The sequence below is a fragment of the Argopecten irradians genome, chromosome 2, assembly GCF_041381155.1.
Source record: "Argopecten irradians isolate NY chromosome 2, Ai_NY, whole genome shotgun sequence".
Lineage (NCBI taxonomy): Eukaryota > Metazoa > Mollusca > Bivalvia > Pectinida > Pectinidae > Argopecten > Argopecten irradians.
In genome coordinates this window covers 64,632,638-64,654,387 of record NC_091135.1, presented here as the reverse complement: position 1 = coordinate 64,654,387, position 21,750 = coordinate 64,632,638, and the positions used below count along the sequence as shown (strand labels likewise).

The 21,750-nt window shown below is 35.3% G+C and overlaps 2 protein-coding genes across 6 annotated transcripts in view; one reads left to right on the top strand and one right to left on the bottom strand.

Moving 5' to 3' along the window:
• Positions 1-17,114, bottom strand: part of LOC138316222 (targeting protein for Xklp2 homolog) — a 31,934-nt gene extending 14,820 nt beyond the window's left edge. For 2 of the 3 annotated variants that reach the window (XM_069257812.1, XM_069257814.1), the window contains exons 1-11: positions 16,917-17,114; positions 14,537-14,737; positions 12,987-13,115; positions 10,797-10,944; positions 7,475-7,849; positions 6,964-7,273; positions 6,536-6,734; positions 6,004-6,148; positions 5,523-5,730; positions 4,967-5,068; positions 1,922-2,095 (exon numbers count right to left, since the gene is read on the bottom strand). In XM_069257812.1, coding sequence (XP_069113913.1) covers positions 1,922-2,095; positions 4,967-5,068; positions 5,523-5,730; positions 6,004-6,148; positions 6,536-6,734; positions 6,964-7,273; positions 7,475-7,849; positions 10,797-10,944; positions 12,987-13,115; positions 14,537-14,737; positions 16,917-17,022 — 2,097 coding nt within the window. In that variant the 5' untranslated portion in view covers positions 17,023-17,114. The remainder of the gene's footprint in view (positions 1-1,921; positions 2,096-4,966; positions 5,069-5,522; positions 5,731-6,003; positions 6,149-6,535; positions 6,735-6,963; positions 7,274-7,474; positions 7,850-10,796; positions 10,945-12,986; positions 13,116-14,536; positions 14,738-16,916) is intronic. The other variant, XM_069257813.1, reaches the window with a different exon arrangement.
• A 191-nt stretch (positions 17,115-17,305) lies between these two features.
• The window catches only part of LOC138316221 (anamorsin homolog), a 29,222-nt gene continuing 24,777 nt past the window's right edge, over positions 17,306-21,750 (top strand). Inside the window, exons 1-2 of one of the 3 annotated variants that reach the window (XM_069257808.1) lie at positions 17,306-17,452; positions 19,888-20,104. In XM_069257808.1, coding sequence (XP_069113909.1) covers positions 19,900-20,104 — 205 coding nt within the window. In that variant the 5' untranslated portion in view covers positions 17,306-17,452; positions 19,888-19,899. Of the gene's footprint in view, positions 17,453-17,594; positions 17,846-19,887; positions 20,105-21,750 lie in introns of those variants that run through there. The other 2 variants (XM_069257811.1, XM_069257809.1) reach the window with 2 other exon arrangements.

The following is a 21,750-nucleotide window of genomic DNA, read 5'->3' as shown; positions in this document are numbered from 1 at the left end:
AAATTCGGGATCTCGGCAGTACTGTACGTAATGGCTGCAGTGCGCTTGGGTATCTACGAAGGCAAATTTTAATTTGGTCATAATCACACATCGTAAGGTGTTTTACCAAGTAAGACTTAGAAAACTGTAATTGCTTATTAAAATATCAGTATAATATTTGGGGAAACTTGGAATTTAATTTGTAGTTTCTGTCAGTTTTGTAACTTCTGTCAATGTTTATACGTGTTTTTTTCTCGTGGCGGTAGAAAATGGAGTATAAACGGAGTAAAATATATAAATACCAGATGTTTATATCTAAATATTATTGTTAAATATTTTTACTTACCCTTTTTATAAATAAAATAACGCAATAGTTCTCGGATTGTCGTACTATTTATTACAATTAAATGTAAACAAACATCGCAAGCGGCTGTTTTCCCTCTATGTTTATGTGTAGATATAACGGAGTTGTACCTTTGAGCGCCCGGATGTACCTTTGTGTGACGTCATCGCCATCTTTTCTGAAATCTCCTATACAAGAATTCCACGGAAGTGGATGTGTCGCCTGCACAGCATCACAAAAAATAGTTATTTACACTTGAAAATATTGTTAATAATTTAGGTGAAGTAATCAAGTTCCATATCTCTTGCAAATATTGATGGGTTTTGAAAAGTATCGAACCCATCTAAGATCTCATTGATATAAAGCAATATACCAAATTTGGTTGAAATCGGACAATAAATACTAAAATTTTCAAGCGGAAGCCATATTTCGACTATTTTAAGGTCCCGTAACTCTTGCAAATATTGGCAGATTTTGACCAGTATCATACCCATCTAAGATCTCATTATTATAAAGCAACATACCAAATTTGGTTGAAATCGGACAATAAATATTTAAGTAATTGAGCGAAAACCATGGATTTTTCTGTTGTGATGATTTCAAAGTCCCGTAATTCTTGCAAATATTGACGGATTCTGACCATTATTGAACTCATCTAAGATCTCATTGATTTAAAACAATTTATGAAATTTGGTTGAAATTGTATGATAAAAATTAAGTTATTGAGCGGAAACCATGGATTTTTCTGTTTTGACGATTTTAAAGTCCCGTAACTCTTACAAATATTGACGGATTTTGACCATTATCAAACTCATTAGAGATCTCATTGATATAAAGCTATATACCAAATTTGGTTGAAATCGGACAATAAATACTTCAGTTATCGCACGGAAACCGTTTCCAGGACGCCGACACCGCCGCCGCCGACACCAACATAGTAATACCTAAGTGTCGCCCTTGCGTTGCAGGCGACACAATAAATGTACAATAAATACCATTATTAGGTCATAGATAATAGGTCACCTTTTCAAACATGAATTTAATTGATCCTGAAGTAATTTAATGTCTCCATATAAAACCCCATTCACACAAATCACACAAATGGTGATTTTCTGTCACCTCAAAATTGACACTGTGTGTCCATGTATTTTGAATACTCTTCTTCTTTGGAAAGCAAAAGAACTTGTTTTAAAAAACTTATCTTATTTTAACTTATCTTATTTCTGTGATTGTTATAGCAGCCATAAGCAGCACATTGCACCACACTGAATTTATAATGACAGCCTGTAATTATTTCATGTGAAACACAGGATAAGATAACTGTAAGTTTAGGTGTTAAGCTCTATTCGTGTCTGTCTCATCAGCAGCGGTGAGCCAGTCGGTGAACCAGCTTCGTTATCGCAATAAATTTTTGCATATATATATATATTTCTGCCCAGATGGCCCTATGTATAGCCTGGTATCTCAGTGTGTGTATTTGCCATCCCCATGGAATGGGGGTATTTTGATGATCTTAAAGGGGGCCTGATCTATAGACAGCTTATCACTTTTTGTGTCACAAACCCTTTAAAACAAGTATAAAAAGAAAACATGTTTTACCCTTTTTTCTTCTTCCAATATTTCCTTGATTTTCTCCTCCTTCTTTGCCCTGACAGTCTGATCTCTCTCCTCAAAAGTAAAAGGCTCTGGAACTGTGCTCTTATGGCCGAGTTTGGGCTGGAATGGCACTCCTACATGAGGTACTGGATTAGCCTTCACTTTTTGTGGTTCAGTCTGTAAGTTTATCACACAACTGCTAATTGTATTTTTAACACGTTATAAAATGAAATTTTCCCCTGCTATCAGTACCAGGAGACTTTACAATGGATATTGATTACAATGAACTTTCTCTAAGACAGTTGATTACTGAATATTTACATTTTTCTTTATGTTCACTGATTCAACACATGTGCACCTTTGATTCATACTTTCAAATTTGGTTGTTTATTTCATATGCAAAGATACATCTAAATTGTTATAATTGAACTTTATCACTGCAAGAATCTGTTTAATTTCAACTACTCAGTTCACATTCTAAACAAGAAGCCTATGGGCCTTAACTGTCACCTGAGTTCATATACAGAATGAAACAAAGATATATAACCACTATATATTGGCCCATCAGGCCCTTGAAGTCAGTCAGTAATTTTATATATTTGACTTTTTGATCTATGAAGAGTATTTGTTCCATCAAATCTGTGAATTCAGAAGAAAGATTTCTGAAATGTCATCCATTTTGACCCCTTTTGACCCAGCCCTCTGGCACCTTGGGGTTGACTAGTACCAATATGGATATGACGTTAAAATGCTATCTCAGGCTAATAATCCTAAACCAGATTGGTTAATTTCCTATGAAAAGTAAGCAAATAATGTTCATAAATGTGTTTTTCCTATACAGTGCATAAACTAAAGTAAATTTGACCCCCTCCCCATGGAAAAATCTGAGATCCGAAGGCCATGAAATTCATGATTTTTGTAAAGGACCTTATGACCTTCCAATCTATGAAGAGTATTTGATTCTACCAGTTCCAGAATTTCAGAAGAAGATTTTTTAAGTTTTAGCCTATTTGACCCCTTTTGGCCCTGCCCCTAAGGCCCCCGGAGGTCAGTCATGGAAGATTTGTTAATAGGATTCAATGGCCATCTCATAGGGATAATTCTGACAACATTTGACTAATTTCCTATTGTTAGTGACCAAATAATGCTCAAAAATGTGTTTCCCCTATATAAACTATAGTAAACTAAACCCCCTCCTCAGGGGGAAACCCGAGACCCCAGGGTCATATAATTCAGTTTTTGTAGAGGAACTATAGACCTTTCTATCTATGAAGAGTATTTGATTCTACCACATCTGTGAGTGGAGAAGATTTTGAAATTTTGACCACTTCGACCCCTTTTGGCCTTACCCTTCTGGCCCCTGGGGGTCGGCCAGGACCAATATGGATATGTGTTAAAATGCTATTTCAGGCTAATAATTCTAACCCAGTTTGACTAATTTTCTATGAAAAATAAGCAAATTATGTTCAGAAATGTGTTTTTCCTATATAAACTGTAGTAAACTTGACACCCCCCAGGGGGGGTATAGCTCAGTATCAAATAATTCACAATTTTTGTAAAGGACCTTTAAGGGATGTGAACCTAAATAAACCTTGTAAATTTGTGTAAAATACATATTTAAGATGTGTCAGATACCTTACTAAGTAATATATATCAGTTATTGTGCAAATGTGTCAAATAAAATAATTATAATGGAATTTCCATCTTTCGGTATTTTGAACTGGCCCGGTCGAATTTTGTAGACTGAGTGTGATACAAATAGTAGTGCTGAACTTTAGTGACCTCCCACAATGCACGGCACAAATTTAATGAATGTAAACAAAATGGTGGGTCAAAAACGTGCGTGAACTGAACAAAAACTAATTCCGATAGAAAACGTAGTACGACAAGAGTCAGTAACGTGCGCGATTGGGAAAGTAGGTAAATATCAATGGATCGCTGAAATGCAAGAGACGGAAGCAACTTCCCACTTTATACTTGCGTGATGTACATATGTGCAATAAGTCAAGAATCTCTCTTTGAGGTGCCTCAATGAATTAAAAGTCTCGTTTGACTTTTGACTTATCATTCATACGCTAAATACAAATTGTTTTGTAACGAATATTAACAAATACAGCTTCATATGTCAACCATCATTAATTAGAAAATAATCTTAAAATGTGGACAACTAATATTCCTTGTTGTATCAGCAAGTCTGTTGAACAATATAACCTTGCTTTCGACCAGCTTTCGTTTTGTGTTCCATAAATAGAATATGATGGTCTATTTTTATCATTTTTGTGGTAGGTATTCCCCATTTTTTCCAGTCGTTTTAGATAACCAATCCTGTAATAAAATATTCAATAAACATATGAAAACCATATCTAAGCATACAGAACAACTTATCTAAGGTTCATGTCCCTTTAAGACCTTTCAATCTATGAGAGTATTTGATTCTACCAGTTCCAGAATTTCAGAAGATTTTTGAAGTTTTGGCCTATTTGACCCCTTTTGGCCCCGCCCCTAAGGGTCAGCTATGGAAAATTTGTTAATAGGATTCATAGGGATATTTCTGACAACATCTAATGACCAAATAATGCTCAAAAATGTGTTTTCCCTATATAATCTATAGTAAACTTGATCCCCTCCCCAGGGGGAAACCGGAGACCCCAGGGTCATAGAATTCACAAATTTTTTAGAGAGCCTTGAGACCTTTCTATCTATGAAGAGTATTTGATTCTCCCACATTTTTGAGTGGAGTAGATTTTTCAAATTTTAGCCAATTTTACCCCTTTTGGCCCCTACCACAGCCCCCTAGGGGATAAGGGTAATATAATTCACAATTTTAATGGGCTTATGCAAGGTTTGTGCAAAATTTCATTGAAATTGCTTCAGCGGTTTTGGAGAGAAGTCGTAAATGTAAATTGTTTACGGACACACAACGCACGACGGACAAAAAGGATTAGAATAGGTTACTTGAGACTTCGTCTCAGGTGACCTAAAAAACGCAAATTATAGAGTGAACAACTAGACAGTCTCACTGACTCTCAAACAAGGAATGTAGGATACCTGAGATTCCTCAAACTCAGTAGGCAAGCGCACTCGATTCTTCAAGGCAAATGCTGGTGATTTAGGAACAGTTGCAGCAGCCACCTTAGCTGGTTTAATTCCCTATAAAATCCAATATATGATGGTTTAGTCATGAATGGAAAACAATGCAAATGTATACGGTCAGGGCTGACTAAGAAATTTTTTTTTATCAATGAGTGATAATAAGGTTAAGGATATTTCATGTTACAGAGTAAATCAAACTGACGATAACAGTCATCACACTTCATAGGAAGAATTGTTGTTTTTATATTCAAGATTAGATAATTACTGTTATTAAAGTCAGAGATATTTTGACTGAATGAACCCTTTATCTGTAATAAAGTCTAGCTTTAATAAAATCCTTAGTCTGTCAGGTAGATTGAGATATCACTAACTACTTGGTTTGTTTATCTTTTATCATTTCTCCTATTCTTAAATAGAAGGATAAAAATGAAATTTCTGCTGTATAAACGAGTTTTCATTGCAGCAATCATCAATTGATTAATTAATCAACAATTAATAGTAATTGTCTTACCACTGGACCTTCGAGTATCTTTTTAGGTGCTGGTTTGGCATGAAACTCAAATTTTTCGTCCTCTGTGGAACTGTCATGGGTCCGTCGATCTGTCGTCGTTAGATGGAATTCTTCAGGGTGTGTTAAAGGCTTAGATGGAATTTTCCTCACACCGGTGTTAGGGTTTGTCAAGATCCTCTCATTCACAGGATGAGCTTTAAACTGATTCCTAATAAAATGAATAGCATAAAACTATCTGATGATCATTGTACAAAACATTCTCAGATACAAAAGCCAAAATGAAATTAAAACCAATTTTTTCTATTGAAGATCTATTAACCTTAAATATCCTGTAAGAAAACAATGTATACATACATACCATAAACCTATAAGTTGCCAGTAATTTAACACCTTTAAGTGATATTCTGCACAGTGAATCTATCACCAGTTTAATTATGTAAAGTGTTTTGTCACTATTAAACACCACAAATGATCAAATTACTTTTTCATTTCCTGAATCTCCTCCTGCTCCCTCTCCTGTTGAGATGGTATATGGTGGGATCGTGTCCTTCCCTTCGTCTCAAACTGGGGAGTCTTTGGGTGGGTCAGTTTGTTAGGTGACCGTGATCTTCCACGATGTACCTCATCTATCATAAAACAGTTTTAATATATTACTTTTTTAACATATCCCTCAGGGGGGAACCGGAATAGGGTAACTGCAGTTACCCATAACCAACATAGCGACTGTACAAAAATATGAGAAAATTGTACTGTCTGTTATTAAAATAGACGGTTATTTTTCTTGCATAACGCCGTAGATTGTGTCTTGTAACAATATTTTAAGATTTTATTTCTGGATGTATACAAATATTTGTAACGGTAATCAGTACCCATTCATAAATTTTTAGGGTGATTGACAGATTTTAATGGGTATTTTACCTGTGTATCGTTTTAATAACTGGAGCACTGAAATACAAAGCTAAAGTATATTAAAATTCACGTTTACCAGCACAGCCTGAACTTAGTAAACATACTTTTGTCAGCACTGCCGACACGCCCCCTGCTCCTGAATCGCTCTGGTGTCTGTCTGTGGAAGGCCTTCACTTTTTCAGCCATACTCTGGAAGGTGTCTGCCTTACTTAGATCCTCCATACTGCCTAACTTACGCTTCTTACAGTCAGTAAGTTTGAATGGTTTAGGGATAGTGGCACTCTTGTGGTTTGTCTGTTGGGGCTGAAAACAATTTTTTTTTTAAAAACTGATAATTTGTTTCTTCAATGTTATGAAAATTAATCATTTAAGTTAAAACTCACATTACCTCAAAGTGCCATAATTCAAAATCCCTGATAACTTTACATGAACTTGGTTTCTCATCTAGATAACCAGCTTATGGAATTGACTTAATTTTCCATTAGCAAATCAGTAAAATCATCCAATGTGAATGATTTCACACCCAACTTACAGATGTCTTGGCTGTACTCCTAGAACGGAGAGATTCCACAAAGTCTCTTTCTTTGCTCTCACTGCGGGTCTCCATAGCATGTGTAGATTTAATGCGACTATCTGTCTGGAACTGGAATTCTTGGGTCTTTGTTGGTTGTTTGATGGCAACAACAGGCTGACTGGCTGTGCCAGTCATTGCTTTCTTGTACGACTCTTGAGCTAGCTTACGCTTTTTAGCCAACTCATTTCTCATCAAGGCAATTTTTTCCAGTTCCCTGTCCTCAGCCTTCTTGTACTGTTCTCCGTTTACTTTCGTTGTAGGTGCCCTCCTTCAAAGTAACATTTTTTGTTTTACTAAAAGAATTTCATAAAACTACGCAAGAATATAATTCATATTTGCATTAAAATGATTAATTCTTTTGTTAATATCGGGCCAGGAAGGTGTCCTTTTATTTTTCATAACTTTCTTCCAAAAATCAAGCCTTTTTCTAAATCAGTGGACAAAGCCCTGAGATAAGAGCTTCACTTACTTCATGAAGGATGGTGTGGATGGAAAGGTCAGCTTCGGCATCTTAGAGGCTGGAGCTTTTTGGTCATCCTTTGTATCAGAGCTAGTAGAGCTTGATCTTTGGCGCGTCTGTCCATCTGTTGAGTTAGCACGTCCACTGGAATGTCCACGAGAATGATGACGTTTCGAGTTATTATCAAACGACGAGCCTGATATGTTATTAGTAAGTGTTTGACTTATGGATCTTTTCATTGAATTGGTCCTCTTTAGGCCATCAGAGGACTTCCCATCCATTGAACTGGAGAGATTTGTTGTGTCTGCAGATCTTCTAAATGACCTTGATCGCTTCAGTGATGCTGACCTACTTCGTGGTTCTTCTTTTTGGACGGCTTCAGCTCTAAAACATCAACACAATTTTGTGAACATTCACGTCAACATGTTTTTGTGATCATTCAGGTCAACACGTTTCTGTGAACATTCAATGATAATCAATCACCGTATGATAAAGATGACAAATTGGTTTTTTATATGGACAATAGTAAGGTACTGGTAAAAATGCTCCTTTATGTACTCAAAACTGTATAAAGAGATATTTTTAAATCATTGATGAACAAATAAACTGCAATGGCAATGATCAGCCATGTTTACAGCGGAAAAGAAAAGGTGTTGGATACTTTAAATCTCATTTCAGTTTATATTGCTTGTTGTTATGTACATGAACATTTTTTTGTATTAAACTGTGATACAAATTAATATATTGTTACAACACTAGTATGTACTTAGCACAGAGAACACAGTGACTATACCCAGTATATAATGTAGAGATCATCTAATTACAGGTGTATTTCTTTTACGGATTCGTGCCAGTTGTACTAAATTTATACAGCACTGCCTAAAAGAACGCATATGGATTTTCCATGATGGCGATACTCTTCTCCAACAATGTTAGAGGTCTAAACACGACGAGACACTTACCAGATGCTGAGGGTTACATCTTCAAAATTGGGATTGTGACAATTTAAAGCCTTTATATTACATTTAGATAGTCATCAATGTCAAATGCCTACCTCTTTTTCATAGATAAACAAATATTTTGACAAAATCAGCCATAAAATCCATCTAAAACAAATATTTACATCGTCCTAACATAAACTTTCAAGACCCAGACAAAACTTCATAATCTTAGTGATCCAGCTGGTTAGAAGAAAAGACAAATTGCAAAGTCACTAAAATGCTTGATCTGCCTTCACTTTTACTTGTATTCTGCCAGAATACAAGTAAAAGTGAAGGCAGATCAAGCATTTTTGGTTTTGGTAACTACAAAAAACGGAATTCGAATTCAAGCAGGCAGAATTCCGTTTTTTGTAGTAACCAAACTGCCATATTAAAAACTAGGTCAAAATGTTACTGAAAGAATGCATCAAACTTAATCCGATAAAATATTACTTTATGAGGCATCAAGTTATGGTTTTACTATACAAGGGGATAATCAAAACATAAACTGTAAGTACACATCAATGTTATCTCTGTTAGAGCTATATTTATATTATTGCATTTTCCCTTCCGCCTTCATTTGACATTGGAAGGCGCATCAAAGAAACAGGGCTTTGGAAATGAGAGTCGACAGTCAGCAAAAAAAGCCTGATAAAAAAAAAGGTTGACCATTCAACTCTCTTGTTATGGAAGTAGCGGTACCCATATGAAAGATAAGCCTTGAATATAAAAACCAAGTGATTTCTGTTTTAACAATAAAATGGATATAAAAGTAATACAGAGGACTCCACATAATCGAATAACGGTTATTCAAATATTTCGGTTATTTGCATAAAATTCTGCGGTCCCGATTTTTTCCTTCTTTATCTTTGTTTTTCAACTCCGTGTATTTGCATAGACTTTTACATGACCTCCGGTTATTTGAATAAAATATTTGGGAAATTCTAAAAATAAAATCGAATATTTTTCAATTTTGCAATATATTTTTAGCGAAATTCGCCGATATATGTTTCAAGATACTTCGCTTTTACTAGAAATCATCCTGGTAACAGATTAACGTTATAGTATGGCTTGTTATTTTATGCATGAATCTGCAAAGGTATTCGACGCTGTTACGATTTACATCAGCAGCGGTTGATCATAACTTTAGTATATTCACTGACTCAAACATCTAATTAAAGCATTTGCACTTTCAAATATGTTTATTTATTAACGTAACGTACCTTAGTTCGCGATCGGTTGGAGAAACCATGCTTCCTTACAACAATCGCCATTCATGAGTAGTCTCGTTCAACCAGAGTCTTGTTGACTACGACAGACATGTGCGTATCAAGCGTCTCGTTGAACGAGACATAAAAGCATGCAAAGTCGGCGTACAATGACTACCGCAAGTTTCGTACAGTATGTAAGCTTAGGATACAAAAGATACTTGCTACGTTTATTGTTTCATTGCTACTTGAATATGCATTAATTTCTGAAATGTTATCAAACTATTCGCCGTATAGATCAACAATACAGGGAGAATTCTCAAAAGACATTTAGGTCGAGTGAACGCATGGCTTCATCACCTGCCGCCATTTTCGAATTCATATGCACATGTGTAAAAGCAACACTATTAGTTGATCGGCACTTTGAAGTTTAATCACGATCGTAAGTTCATTTTGCCAGGCAAATGTACGTAAATTTGTTTATTATTTAGGTTCAGAATTGTAGACACAAATCCAATCCTGTTTAGTAGAATCTAATTGCATATGATATCGATCGTTTAGCTGTTTCTCAAATATTCACGTGTCAATCTAACGTAAACAAGAATCTAATATTGGAATATTTTTTGTTATTAAACAATTAAAATCGATTTACAACTTCGAAAATAATTACTTGTGGTTTGTTTTAAGTGTAAATAATTTACGTATTTATCAAGTAAACGAAACGATATCTATTTGCCTATTCACATACATATGTGTGGTGTCAAACGGAGGTGCAAAATGTCATCTCCGCCTATTCGAATACTCCGGTTATTTGCATATTTTCTTCTGGAAAATGACCTATGCAAATAAGCGGAATCCTCTGTACCTAAATAGTTTTGGCACAGATTGAAATAAACAATCCATGTAATTTCATCAGATATAAATATTCTCAGTACCCTACGGTACAGTTCTGCTGATAAGGCGCGTTCCATTTGAGATACAGCAGGTTTGTCTTATACAACTGGCACAAATCCGCAAATGGAATGCCCAGTATATGTATGTAGTTAGTACAGTGACTATACCCAGTGGTAGGTGGTTTCTTGACTTTAGTTGGTTGGGGTTTGCGTGTATATATACAGAGATTACAGTATACAGTGATCATACCCAGTTGTAGGTAGTTTCTTGACTTTAGTTGGTTGGGGTTTGCTATTGTTCTTGGAAGTCTGTGACACATCCTTCTTGCTCTTTGCTCTCCATTGAGCCAGATTAGTACATATGTTTTTACCAGATGCTGGTTCAGTTGATGTGTCCTCTGATAAAACAAAACAGAAAATCAGAAACACAAGATAACAGACTCAAAACAGTATCTATCACTACCTATCACAAGTTCACCAAAGTCAATCCATAATATGACTTACCAATCTGTATGGGGTTTGAGATACAAAATGTTTCCATACAAGAATGGTAAACAGATATTTTTTTATCTTTTCTGACTCTATATCAACAAATAACAAGAAGCCCATGGGCCTTAACAGTCACCTGATATTTGATACAAATTAGTTATGTAATTTACTAGCAAACTGAGTGTCTTTTGTTCACGAAATAAGAACTTATATACATGTACATTTAATAGGTCTACATACAAAGTTTCTTTAAACTTGCATTTTTTTGGTGCATATTTACTGACATTAACATTGCAAAGGGCAATAAATCTGTAGATAAATTAAGAGTCGAATCAAGCTTATTTTCAAACTTGTTCGAGATATTTCCAATGTTAGTCTATATGCAAAATTACATTAAGCTCGGATCATAGTTACTCATGTTCACAAGATTCAATAATTATAATCACAAAGGGCAATAACTCTGTAAGTTACATTGAATCAAGCTGATTTTCAAAGTTGTCGGAGATCTTTCCAATGTTAGTCTACATAAAAAGTTTCATTAAGCTTGGTGCATATTTAAGTTATCATGTTCACAAGATTCAATAGTTATAATTGCAAAGGGCAATAACTCCATATATTACTATCAAATCAAGCTGATTTTTGACTCGTCAGAGATCTTTCCAAATACAAAGTTTCATTGAGCTCGGTGAATATTAACTAAAGTTATCACGTTCACAAGGTCCAATAGTAATTATTAGTGCCAAGGGCAATAACTCTGTAAATTACTGTTGAATAATGCTGATTTTCAAAGTTGTCTCATATCTTTCTAATGTTCGTCTTCACACAAAGTTTCATTAAGTTTGGTTTATATTTACTTAAGTTATCACATTCACAAGGTTCAACAATAATTATAAGTGCAGAGGGCAATAACTCTGTAAATTACTGTCAAATCAAGCTGATTTTCGAACTCATGCGAGATCTTTCCAATGTTAGTCTAAATACAAAGTTTCGTTAAGCTCGGTGAACATTAACTAAAGTTATCGCATTCACAAGGTCCAATACTAATTATTAGTACAAAGGGCAATAACTCCTTAAAATACTGTCGAATCAAGCTGATTTTCGAACTCGTTCGAGATCTTTCCAATGTTTGTCTATTCATTAAGCTTGATGAAGGTGTACTCAAGTTATCGCATTCACAAGGAAATGTTAATGGACGTCGCACAACGCAAGACGACTGACAAAAGCAATAGGTCATCATGACCTATTGTCAGGTGACCTAAAAATGTTTTCGAGTAAAAATTCAGCTGGATGTTAATTAGTACAATGGCACAGAACAAAAATTAAAACTTTGTAAAGACCTGTTATAGAAATATATACTAGGGCTGGGTATTGGAAGGTCTAAACTGATACGATACGTATTGAAAATACACTGAAACAATACATGATACATATTGACGATACAGTGGACCTCTTTTTCAAATTCAGTTGACCATTGTGCTTTGAATATTGTGACAATAAAAGACAATTTTGATAAAACATTCTATAACTGGAAAAAATCTACCAAAAATTTGATTCGGTTTATCATCTGTGTTAATTAATTTCTGTCAATTCGTATTTTAGTTATGAAAAGGCATTTCTAATCCATCTAGGTAGCACAGATGCTGTAAACACTTCCTTTTGATTGCAATGCTCTCACTTGAATGATGTTTTAGAATAAATTTTGTTTGGAATTTCCTATTTCTATAACGAAAACAGTAGGTTGAGTTGTTAAAACGATACAGCGATATACAGCATGTTTGTGTATCGATATTTGATGTGCTGCTGAAAACTGATACGTATCGGTATATCGATATATTGATCCAGCCCTAATATATACCATATCAAATTCATAAAATATGTATAATATGTAACGATACCTTCTTTTTCCTGCCACACAGCCATAATTAATTATTAACAGTTAAATAACACTCACCTTTTATTTCATACTTGACTTCTGTGACTTCTGGATTGGCAGCTACATTAGTGCTTGCAGGTGTTCCTCTTGGTGTCCTTCTTGGTGTCCTTCTTGGTGTTCTCTGAGCAGGAGTCTCCTTAGTATCTGCTGAAGCAAGACTTCCACATGTCTTAACACTAATATAATATTAGTATATATATATATATATAGTAAATTGAATACTGTAATAGGTGTATTAATTGTACTTATATATTTCATATTTGGATGATACGTTTCAATATTTTAAATGAAACATTGGAACACTGATTTACAAAAAAGTAAAATAAAATAAAACAAATGCTACCTTTAAATACTGACTGAGCATAAACATAGTAGCTTTATTAACCTTTTTGGCCCCGCGCCTAAGGCCCGGGGGTCAGTCCCATCATTTGTACAATTCTGAATCATCACCCTATAAGGATGCTACCATTGCCTTATGAGTGCTATCCCATGCTTAGTTTCAGAGAAGAAGTTGTTTATATGGAAATAGCCAAATTGACCCCTTTAGACCCCGCCCCTCAAACCCCCGGTGAGCCAACCCGATCATTTGTACAATTTTGAATCCCCACCCTAAAAGGATGCTACCATTGTATTATGAGTGCTATCCCATGCTTAGTTTCAGAGAAGAAGTTGTTTATATGGAAATAGCCAAATTGACCCCTTTTGGCCCCGCCCCTCAGGCCCCTGGGGGGTCAGCCCCATCGTTTGTACAATTTTGAATACCTACCATATAAGGATGCTACCATTGTATTATGAGTGTTATCCCATGCTTAGTTTCAGAGAAGAAGTTGTTTATATGGAAATAGCCAAATTGACCCCTTTTGACCCCGCCCCTCTGGCCCCCAGTGGGTCAAGTCCATTGTTTGTAAAATTTTGAATACCCACCCTATAAGGATGCTACCATTGCAGTATGGATGCTATCCCATGCTTAGTTTCAGAGAAGAAGTTGTTTATATGGAAATAGCCAAATCAGCCCCTTTTGGCCCCGCCCCTCAGGCCCCTGGCGGGTCAGCCCCATTATTTGTACAATTTTCAGTCAGTAACCCATAAGGATGCTACCAGTCAAATTTTGTTGAATTCCGACCAGCAGTTATGGAGAAGAAGTCGATTGTTGACGGACAGACGGACGGACGCCGGACGCCACGGTATGGCATAAGTTCACTTTGGTCCTTCGGACCAGGTGAGCTGATGAAATAAAATTTATCTATTTTGCATTTGGTGCATGCTCAATCAGTACTTCATTCTATATAGGACATAGTGCCAAAGAATTTTTTCAGGATACAATTAATTACCCGGTAATTTTCATTTTGAAGTAAAATTAGAAGCTCAAACTTTCCAATTGTGGTATTGGTGTAAAGTAAGTAACTTTTGTAACTGAAGAAAACTACTTATTTGTCTGCTCCTGTTTTTAATAGAGAAAAAATACCTTTTGTTAGCAGTGGAGCATCTTTAATCACAACTAAGCAGTGTGTTTCCCCTGCCTAACTAAAAGTTAGACATGTACATAATGACATTACAAGAAAAGTTACCTGATGCCTCTGGCAGTCCTTTTATGTTGACAGGTGTAGAAGCAAAGGATCGAGTGAGTCTTCTTGTTTCCTCTTTTGGAGATGCAGTATCTTCAGCACCCACAACCTCAGCATCTTCAATTACATCAACACCACTGCAGACATTGTAGTCTTCATCTTCATCTAAAAACTCTTCCTCTATTCCACAAATAGAAGGACAATCTACAGAGGAACAGCAGAAAACTTTAACAATGTGATCATAAAAGATCCTATATTAGATGCAACAAGCAAAATAAAAAAAATCAATTATCCAATAAGAGTATGACATCACTAAAATGTCTTCCTGTTTTAATTATAAGGGATACACTAGTACTGTAAGCTAGATGATCATGACCTACTTTTAAAAACTGTCCGTACATGGGAGATGCTGAAACAAAGTTAGGCTTTACTTAGGGGATATTTGTGGAAATGTATGCGCTAAAGTAAAGTACAGTTTTAACCGAAATGTTATGCTTGTTTCTATATGCGTTTATTATCAATTTAACTAATTCATACAACATGTCCAAATTCATGTACATATCAATCAGTACATTACATATTAGATGGAAAACTTGTTAGCATTAGGAAAAGGCCCATTATACACCTTCTGAACAATTTTTAAAATAAACAAAGTGTTAATTTTCATAACGCAGGTTGTATTATCAGGGATCAATCTAGCTCTGATTTACTACCATTTATAGGAGTAGTTTCCCCTCAAGGAATGAATTCCCCTCTAGCCTGAAATTCTCCTGAAGATTTAAAAATTCACCCATTTGAAACGAAAAAATTACCGTTTTTGTAACACAATTTCCCCTGTGCCTTATCTTTCATTACTGTTTAGGCTTTTGTTTGCAAATTTATTCTTATCTATCATACAGCTACTGCATATTTTATGATAAACTCATTTTTTTCATTATTGAGCTTAAAATCTTGCTTTATTTAATCTAAATATAAAATAAGTTGTTTAACAGTACTTTTTCGTCAAAATGAATATAATTTTGGACCAAAATAAGAAAAGTAGAATTCTCCTACAATTGTAAAATTTTCCCCTATTTTGAAAAATGTAGTTTCCCCCAAATCCTAGATTCATCCCTGTATTAATTTATGTTTCCCGATGTTGTCATAATTACATCACATTAGTTGACTATTACTACGCCAGACGGCAAAAGGTAAAATTGTTTAGTGTTGTAACCTCATCTTTGACAATCGTTATCAATTTTATTATGTTAAAATTGTTTTAAAGAAACTTTTATTTTTTGTTTCAGAAAGGTAGCCTATATAGCTAGTGGCCCTTTCATGAATATCATGAAGTTGATTATCTTTCACATTGAATGTGAAAGCATTTGAATCATCATTCTTCAACAAGGATGTATATGAGAAGGATAAGTCACATTGGGTTTTGGGCAAGTACAACGCAGGAGCTTAAATTTAGTCTTTGTGCACTGACCGTGACGTTGGGCGACGACTGATTTTCCTTTGATATCCACCAGCGCAGCCTTCGATGTAGCTTGCAGGTGCGAGGGTTACCGTCTTACTTTCTGAAGCGAGCTGTCGTATTTTTTTAATGATAATTTAAGACATTTCTTCTAAATCTTCTATCCTTAAAGCAAGTGCTAAATGTGAAATTTAATTAATTTTACATTAGTGTTTTGTTTGACTTGATAAGACAAGTATTTGTTGAGAAAATTGGTTTTTATTCCCCGTTCATATGCGTCTCCCATGGCGTTTTGTAGCGTAAAGAGACAGTGACGAATCCTTCTCACTTATAAATCCTTGTTCTTCAAAAGTGAATTGTCATAAGAAGTGTTGTGAACGCGGTTACGTGGCGCCCGCCAAGCGTTCTCTTTCAATACTACTTCCAAACTGTACAGACGTAGTTTACTACTGTAAGTAGACTTGTAAATTATTACATGTATTGTTGATTATTATTGCTATACATGTATATTGTTGGAAACCACCGTTTACAATAGAACTATGCCAGCTAGCTAACTGTGAACAGAACAATTCGTCAAGCTTTCCTAGCATTGTTTCCTAATAAATAATGCTGTATGGTAGCCTTTTTAGCTTTTTTGGAAGCTAAATTTTTTCGTGTCTATGTTGACTTGGGAGGAGTGCCACTGTTTACTGTTGTTTATTAGTTGAAACTGTCCCCACTCAGTACCCCGTTTCGAGTTCAGTTACACACATTCTTTATTCCCATTTCGTATGCATATTCTTTTAATGTTTATGACGTATTCACTTCTTAAATTAGATCAGTGGTTACAAGCATACACCACTTAAGTTCATCAAACTCAGGAACAAAAGTTTGAACTTTGATATGGTTTGAACTGATTTTGTTTGTTGTACCCGCGCATGCACTTACCAAACCAGGCATCTGGATTGTCTTTATCTTCGAGTGGATTCGTGGAAAAGTCTACATATTGAGGTGCAACATACTCCCATTCGTCATCCCTTTCTACGCTCCCCATCCTTTGCGATTGCAGTCACATAGATTCGAAAAATGTAGGAATTGTAAAATGTTTAGGTCTAAAATTTGATCTTGCCGCACTTCGAAAATTGACCAATCACATTCAACCTAGAAGACAACCAAAATTAGAACGATTTTGATTGGTTAAATTTAACTTATTTGTTTCTATGTAAAATGTGTTTATTTACATTCAACTGTTCTGAATTGATAGAATGATTTTAAATTTTCAAGGGAGGTATTTTCACTCTAAAGCAGATTAAGAAAAAAACAATATTTTCATATTTTGAAGTTTTCCGGTTTGATAATCAATGTCTTTCAGCGCTTGAAAAACCTGACCACTGCAAACACTTGAGTGATATTGTTTATGTGTGTGTACCAGAATCTGAACCGACACAACGCAAAAATCATCCCACTCGTTACTAGTCCTAAACGTTAGTATGAATTATATTTAAATGTAGGCCTACTGTATATCATTAGTCGGCATTTTGTTATTTAATTCATAGTATGTGACACTCCATCGCTATGACTAATTAGTTGACGTTAAACAGACGATTGGTGACAGTAGGCCTAACGTTACACCAATACGTTATAACAAGTTACAAGACAGCTGATAGACACTGAGGCAGCTGACTAGAGTCAGTCTAATAGCTAATTTTGGGAACCTTACAGGCATGACGAAGTGAATAAATCCATGTGTTGTCGCGATTAATCATAAGAAAATTTGTGCCTTCCTGTTATTTACAGTTTTACATGAGACTAACTAGCCCTATTAAACTGCAACATGGAACTCACCTGCAACTTTCTAGAGAATTGAAACACTTTAGGTTAGTCAAATAGTATATAGGCCTGTTACCTGTTACCTCTTTGTAGAAACCATAGTTAGCTGGTTCCAGCTGTTGTGGAGCTTTTAGTTAGCTTTCTCGATTAAACTAGTTTAAACAAATATAATTTTAGGCCAAACATATTTGAAATGGACTAAAATTACCAGGTTAAAGTTTTGGTGCAGGTGTTGAAATACTGTTATCCGTAATACATGTTTCAGTGCTCCAGTTAATCGATTTATGGAACAATCTGCCACAGAAAAATGTAAATGTGGACACAGTGTATAACTTTGAAATGTTGCATGACAATTACTGGAAAAGTGTTGGTTTCAAAATTTAATCAACATGTATGTGTCATGCAAATGTATGAATATTCTATTGTAGCCATTATTGTATACCGGAATTGAAATAACTATTTATGTGTATATTAATTGATATGGATATAGAGGCTTACAGCCTACATCAATTATGTATCAAAATAAATGGTAATAAAATCACAGGGAGAACCGGATAAGGGTGAACCGGATAAGGTAAATGCAGTTACCCTTATCCAAAAATGGCGACGATACAAAAATACGAGAAAATCGTACTGTCTATTCTCAGAATAGACAGGTATTTTGCTGGCATAACAGCATTAGATCAGTCTTTTAACAATATTAGCAAATTTGAATGGTAAGTCATATGCAGAGAGATCCACAGACATTAGGGTAACTCAAAATGTAAATTTTGCCGTGATTAAGGTAACTGCAACATCGTGATAACGGTACCTCACCGATGCATTTTTGAATAGCAAAGCTTATAAGGTATTCTAGTTGTCTTAAGGATTTATTTTACCAACTATATGTACATTTAATATCATAAACATTCTTAATATTGATATTTGGAATAGCTTATGAAAGGTGAATTTCCTGTTTTTTTGCTTTTTTAATTGGACCATTTCTTATTTTCATATACAATGTATATATGTTTATAATATAGGTGTTGACACAGACTCATATTCAAATGTAAGAGTTTAATCATTTTTAGCTCACTTGGTCTGAAGGACCAAGGTGAGCTTATGCGATACCATGGCGTCTGGAGTCCGTCCTCCGTCCGTCCGTCCATCCGTCAACAATCGACTTCTTCTCCATAACCGCTGATCAGAATTTAACAAAATTTGACTGGTAACATCATAATGGAGTACTTACTGAAAATTGTGCAAATGGTCGGTCTGTGTTATAATTACTAAAAAAAAAAAAACCAGGTAAGTGAAACAGGCCCTCTGGGTCTCTGGTTATATTTGAATCCTAGCCTTGCTGAACTCATTACATTGAATATGTAACTAGAAAAAACGTTATCAGAGGATAGAACATTGCTACTTTCACCAAAAATATGTGACTGTGGTTATAGTACATATATCTCAAATTCATTTTTCCGTTGTCAGACTGAAAATTCTGAAGCTTTCACATAAACGGCTTCAAAGTTAAGTTTTTAAACAAAATTTAAATTCAAGGTTCTATTTTGAGAGTTTACCTTTTATTGTGTTAAAAAAAATGTAAATATTTTGTAATCTCCCGTGAGTGTGACTTTGAATGCAGTCTTGCACAAAACTGCATCTAGTTTATACTTCCTGTGTCCGAATTAAGGAAACAGTTTTCCAACTCCACATAATATCCATGATTTAATACATTGATTATGACACATCTCTAAGTTTGCTTTGTGAATAGGCCAAACTGCTATAACAACACCCCCTAATTTGTCAAGCTGTAGTAAACCACAATGTATATAATATAGATTATGCATGTGTATGCATGCTTGAGATGTGGAGTGATTAGCTCCAGATGATTAAAAGGTACCAACTGATCATTACATTAATTACAAATCATTGTCGCTAATCAAACTTATTACCCCGACTTTCTAGGAACTAATTTAACATCATAGTTTCTCAATACTAAATGGTAGGTAACAGTAGTGACATAGTCAATATCTTATAAACAACTTCCACAGACTAGTTTATTACATCCATTTTTGTTTTTTAACATTATTCTTTCTTATTTTTGCCACAGAAAACAAATAACATGATCATGGACAAAATTGCAGTGAAAAATGGACAGAAAGTATTGTTCTTGTGGTCAGGAAATCAGCCACCAGAGAGCTTCAAGAATGTCATCGAATCACTGAACAAACTTGTAGGAGATACTGGGAAAATTCAACCAGAGCATATTGAAAGGCTGGCCATGTGTAAGTCAATTCAACCAAAGCATATTGAAAGGCTGGCCATGTGTAAGTCAATTCCACCAGAGCATATTGAAAGGCTTGCATGTGTAAGTCAATTCAACCAGAGCATATTTATTGAAAGGCTGGCATGTGTAAGTCAAATCAACGAGAGTATATTGAAAGGCTGGCATGTGTAAGTCAATTCAACCAGAGCAAATTGAAAGACTGGCATGTGTAAGTCAATTCAACCAGAACATATTGAAAGGCTGGCAAGCGTAAGTCAATTTAACAAAGCATATTGAAAGGCTGGCACGTGTAAGTCAATTCAACCAAAGCATATTGAAAGGCTGGCTATGTGTAAGTCAATTCAACCAAAGCAAATTTATTGAAAGGCTGGCATGTGTAACTTCAAATCAACGAGAGTATATTGAAAGGCTGGCATGTGTAAGTCAATTCAACCAAAGCAAATTGAAAGACTGGCATGTGTAAGTCAATTCAACCAGAGCATATTGAAAGGCTGGCAAGTGTAAGTCAATTTAACAAAGCATATTGAAAGGCTGGCACGTGTAAGTCAATTCAACCAAAGCATATTGAAAGGCTGGCTATGTGTAAGTCAATTCAACCAAAGCAAATTTATTGAAAGGCTGGCATGTGTAACTTCAAATCAACGAGAGTATATTGAAAGGCTGGCATGTGTAAGTCAATTCAACCAAAGCATATTGAAAGGCTGGCATGTGTAAGTCAATTCAACCAGAGTATATTGAAAGGCAGGCCATGTGTAAGTCAATTCAACCAGAGTATATTGAAAGGCAGGCCATGTGTAAGTCAATTCAACCAGAGTATATTGAAAGGCTGGCATGTGTAAGTCAATTCAACCAGAGTATATCGAAAGGCTGGCATGTGTAAGTCAATTCAACCAGAGCATATTTATTGAAAGGCTGGTATGTGTAACTTCAAATCAACGAGAGTATATTGAAAGGCTGGCATGTGTAAGTCAATTCAACCAAAGCATATTGAAAGGCTGGCATGTGTAAGTCAATTCAACAGAGCATATTGAAAGGCTGGCATGTGTAAGGCAAATCAACGAGAGCATATTGAAAGGCTTGCATGTGTAAGTCAATTCAACCAGAGCATATTGAAAGGCTGGCTATGTGTAAGTCAATTCAACCAGAGCATATTGAAAGGCTGGTAAGTGTAAGTCAAATCAACAGGAGCATATTTAAAGGCTGGCATGTGTAAGTCAAATCAACAAGAGCATATTGAAAGGCTGGCATGTGTAAGTCAATTCAACCAGAGTATATTGAAAGGCAGGCCATGTGTAAGTCAATTCAACCAGAGTATATTGAAAGGCTGGCATGTGTAAGTCAATTCAACCAGAGTATATCGAAAGGCTGGCATGTGTAAGTCAATTCAACCAGAGTATATTGAGAGGCTGGCATGTATAAGTCAATTAATCAGAGTATATTGAAAGGCTAGCATGTTTAAGTCAATTCAATCAGAGTATATTGAAAGGCTGGCATGTGTAAGTCTGCCTTGGATATCATTTACTTTGAGTTTACTACAGTACATTTGTTTGGTTCTTTTTATTCTAACCTTTTACAAATTACATTTAAAATGTATTAATGAATTAACAGGGCATCCAGTTGACTGTTGATATTAGCAGATTCAGGAGTCAAATTACTATTTACAGGAATCAAAAATCTGAAGAGTCA